At 54.9% G+C, this 4,613-nt stretch overlaps 1 protein-coding gene across 1 annotated transcript in view; it reads right to left on the bottom strand.

Moving 5' to 3' along the window:
* LOC118780239 (protein SSUH2 homolog) overlaps positions 1–4,255 on the bottom strand; it is a 9,432-nt gene extending 5,177 nt beyond the window's left edge. The window contains exons 1-5 of the mRNA XM_036532648.1: positions 4,207–4,255; positions 3,939–3,960; positions 2,913–3,042; positions 2,338–2,398; positions 1,861–1,982 (exon numbers count right to left, since the gene is read on the bottom strand). Of these exons, the coding sequence (XP_036388541.1) occupies positions 1,861–1,982; positions 2,338–2,398; positions 2,913–3,042; positions 3,939–3,960; positions 4,207–4,255 (384 nt within the window). The remainder of the gene's footprint in view (positions 1–1,860; positions 1,983–2,337; positions 2,399–2,912; positions 3,043–3,938; positions 3,961–4,206) is intronic.
* Positions 4,256–4,613: the final 358 nt, after the last annotated feature.

Genomic DNA, 4,613 nt, shown 5'->3' with positions numbered 1-4,613 from the left:
TTACAGCAGCACCAGAGACATTACAGCAGCATCAGGAGCATTACAGCAGCACCAGAGACATTACAGCAGCACCAGAGACATTACAGCAGCACCAGAGACATTACAGCAGCACCAGGAACATTACAGCAGCACCAGAGACATTACAGCAGCATCAGTAACGTCACACCAGCACCAGAGACATTACAGCAGCACCAGAGACATTACAGCAGCATCAGGAGCATTACAGCAGCACCAGGAGCATTACAGCAGCACCAGAGACATTACAGCAGCATCAGGAACATTACAGCAGCATCAGGAACATTACAGCAGCACCAGAGACATTACAGCAGCACCAGAGACATTACAGCAGCACCAGGAACATTACAGCAGCATCAGGAACATTATAGCAGCATCAGGAGCATTACAGCAGCATCAGTAACGTCACACCAGCACCAGAGACATTACAGCAGCAACAGAGACATTACAGCAGCACCAGAGACATTACAGCAGCATCAGGAGCATTACAGCAGCACCAGGAGCATTACAGCAGCATCAGGAACATTACAGCAGCACCAGAGACATTACAGCAGCACCAGAGACATTACAGCAGCATCAGGAGCATTACAGCAGCACCAGAGACATTACAGCAGCACCAGGAGCATTACAGCAGCATCAGTAACGTCACACCAGCACCAGAGACATTACAGCAGCACCAGGAGCATTACAGCAGCACCAGAGACATTACAGCAGCACCAGGAGCATTACAGCAGCATCAGGATCATTACAGCAGCATCAGTAACGTCACACCAGCACCAGAGACATTACAGCAGCATCAGGAGCATTACGGCATCAGGAACGAGCATGAGTAACACTACACCAACAAAAAGACCTAACACAAGTAACATGAGTCACATACAGAACATAACACAAGCAGCATGACCCGAGGACAGCAGCCTCCTGCATGAGTCCGGATGGGCAGATTTTAGGCAGCGCTCTCAGAGTGCAGCACACGCCCGCAGCACACGCCCGCAGCACACGCCCGCAGCACACGCTCGCAGCACACGCCCGCAGCACACGCCCGCAGCACACGCCCGCAGCACACGCCCGCAGCACACGCTCGCAGCACACGCCCGCAGCACACGCCCGGAGCACACGCCCGCAGCACACGCCCGCAGCACACGCCCGCAGCACACGCCCGCAGCACACGCCCGCAGCACACGCCCGCAGCACACGCCCGGAGCACACGCCCGCAGCACACGCCCGCAGCACACGCCCGGAGCACACGCTCGCAGCACACGCCCGCAGCACACGCAGCACACGCTCGCAGCACACGCTCGCAGCACACGCTCGCAGCACACGCCCGCAGCACACGCAGCACACGCCCGCAGCACACGCAGCACACGCTCGCAGCACACGCCCGCAGCACACGCCCGCAGCACACGCCCGCAGCACACGCCCGCAGCACACGCAGCACACGCTCGCAGCACACGCCCGCAGCACACGCCCGCAGCACACGCTCGCAGCACACGCTCGCAGCACACGCCCGGAGCACACGCCCGGAGCACACGCCCGCAGCACACGCAGCACACGCTCGCAGCACACGCCCGCAGCACACGCCCGCAGCACACGCTCGCAGCACACGCAGCACACGCTCGCAGCACACGCCCGGAGCACACGCAGCACACGCCCGCAGCACACGCAGCACACGCCCGGAGCACACGCCCGCAGCACACGCCCGCAGCACACGCCCGGAGCACACGCCCGCAGCACACGCTCGCAGCACACGCCCAGAGCACACGCCCGGAGCACACGCTCGCAGCACACGCCCAGAGCACACGCCCGCAGCACACGCCCGCCCTCCTGCGCTTCATGACCGCTTACCTTGACAGATGAGGTGTGGGGCACCTCGACGGTGGTCTTGCTGTCCTGGAACATGGGGGGGGCCTTGACGTGCACATCCCAGGGTGCCGGGGCGGGTTGAGTGAAGGCGTCCACCCGCTGGCCTGGTGGGGTGGGCGGTGCGGGGCAGTTATTGACCATATGTGAGTCTGACTTTCATATCAGCGTGGAAATGTTCATTGTGAGGGTGCTGTGAAAGCCCCAGTGCGCTGAGCTGGGCTGGGGGCAGCATACAGGCTTCACATACGCAGCAGGCCAGCAAAGCGGCTTTGTAACTGGGTTCCTCATCAGACGGTTATGCACTCAAATCTGAATGAGCTCTGCTTGACGTTCTTCAGTAAGGGCATCACTAACATGTCCTGCTCTTTAGGGTGGTGCTGATTAGGTTTCTCTGCTTTGTGTATTGTGCTGTGCTGTGCTGTATTGTGCTGTGCTGTGTTGTGTAGCGTCTGTAGTTACCAGTGAATGGCTCTTCAGCCCATGCTGTTGATCTGGACTCTGTGAAGGTTTCCAGCCGATACTGCAGGGGAGACACAGACAGAATGAGCACAGCCACGCCACTCCTCCCCCAGCACAGCACAGCACAGCCACGCCACTCTCACTCTCTCCCAGCACAGCACAGCACAGCCCCTCTCTCCCAGCACAGCCCCTCCTCCAGTACAGCCCCTCTCTCCCAGCACAGCACAGCACAGCCCCTCCTCCAGTACAGCCCCTCTCTCCCAGCACAGCACAGGACAACACATCACAGCACAGCACAACTCCTCCCTCTTAGCTGCAGCACAAGGCTGTGCTTTCAGCAGACTCACTCCAGCCAAACCTACTCCACTACATCACAACAAGGACATGCTATACAAACACATGAAACGTCAGCGGTTTCATGAGAATATGAACCTCAGAGAAAGTGATTGGCTGGATGTAAGGACTGTTCTAAAGTCAGTCTGTTTGTTGTGTGTGGAGGTCAGGCGTCTGTTCGACAGCTGCACAGTCACTCTGCTGCAGCAGGTCTTGCTATGAAGGAAGGGCGTGGCTCCTACCCTGTAGGTGTGGAAGGACTCCATGTCGGTGATCACACTCTCCCTGGCTGGCTCGTTGCTGTAGCAACACTTACTGGAGACGTAGTCACACAGAGCTGCCCGCGCCTCAGCCTCGGAGATCTGGGAGACACTGTGCAAATCCCAACAGCTCAGCAACTCCTACCACACACTCAGAGCCTTCAGCAGCTCCTACCACACACTCAGAGCCTTCAGCAAACTCCTACCACACACTCAGAGCCTTCAGCAAACTCCTACCACACACTCAGAGCCTTCAGCAAACTCATAACACACACTCAGAGCCTTCAGCAAACTCATAACACACACTCAGAGCCTTCAGCAGCTCCTAACTCCTATTGAATGGTTCACAGGTAAGGAAGAGGACATTTACAGAGCCATCCCTGTGTCACTGCAGCATGTGAACAATGGTCCTCTTGTGATCTTCAGCGTGCGTAGGCCTAATGCATTCAACATAGCCAGTTAACTTGCTATTGTTGCAGTTATAACTGATCCTACCTCTATATGGACAAATGGATGACATGCTTCAAACATGACCATGCTAAAATGTATTGCTTTATAATTAAATGAATAGCTTACTAGCAAATACAAAAGGTAAGTTATTGCATTTTTGCTGCCCATAAACTGGTTGTAGTGGCAGAAGGCTAAATCCTACCAGCTAGGCACCATACATATTCAAATCTGAAAATCCAGGATGGGGGAGGGGGGGGGCAGCTGACACCTCATGAGGGAGGTGTGTGGAACCCTCAGTGTGAGTTTTCAGGTGAGCCATTTTTGGGGTGATCATGCTATGGATGATCTGGGGGTCCCCGGTGCTCAGATGAGGTTGCAGGAAGCAGTTGGCAGGCAACAGTTCTTGGAAAACATTGAAGATTTTATGGTGTCTTTACAATAATGACGGAATAAAACTATAAAATATTTAATCGCTCATACAAGAACAAGAGGCTCTTAGGACACATTGTCTGCAGTGAGGTGGGGGCCACAGCAGAAGCCAGTTTAACAGAAACTCACCTCCACTTCGGCTGAGGGGCAGCTGGACCGGGGGCGGGGGGTGGACAGGCAGGAGCAGGGGGGGGCAGGAATCCACCTGCTTATTTTCCCGATAAACACACAGTAACATGCATAAAGGTGCTGCTTCCACACACATGAATGATTGAGACAAATTGGCAGAATAAAACTCCATGTGATTATTGAACACAATAGAAAACACAGAGGTGACGTAACTGGCTGCGCCTCTTAGCCTAGCGTTTGGGCAGTTTTGACGGACGCACACACTCACCTCCCTCTCCGGATACGGTCCCCTCATACCCGGGAATGCTCCCAAACATTCCGGTGGGGGGGGCGGCCTTGCCTGGAAAATGAGCCGGTGCTGGTGGCACAAACATGGCTGAAAGAAGAAATGAAGAGTTTGAGGCAGCTGATAGAAGGTAAATTTAGTGAGAAAAATCAGAATGATTCCATGAAAATCAGCAGGAAACCAAACGCTTCGCCCACTAGTGCAGACGCCAAAGCTACAGCAGCAACTGCCTTCCAATTCCATTATTCAAAGACAAACCAAAAAACAAACTGTATATATATATAACTGAGAGAGAGAGAGAGGGAGAGAGAGAGAGAGAGAGGAGTATGGCTCCCTCTAGTGGAGAGAGAGAAAGTGGAGTATGGCTCCCTCTGGTGGAGAGTGAGAGA

Source organism: Megalops cyprinoides, chromosome 7, assembly GCF_013368585.1.
Source record: "Megalops cyprinoides isolate fMegCyp1 chromosome 7, fMegCyp1.pri, whole genome shotgun sequence".
In the NCBI taxonomy this organism is placed as follows: domain Eukaryota; kingdom Metazoa; phylum Chordata; class Actinopteri; order Elopiformes; family Megalopidae; genus Megalops; species Megalops cyprinoides.
The sequence above is the reverse complement of the archived record's forward strand: the minus strand, read 5'-3'. Positions and strand labels throughout refer to the sequence as shown.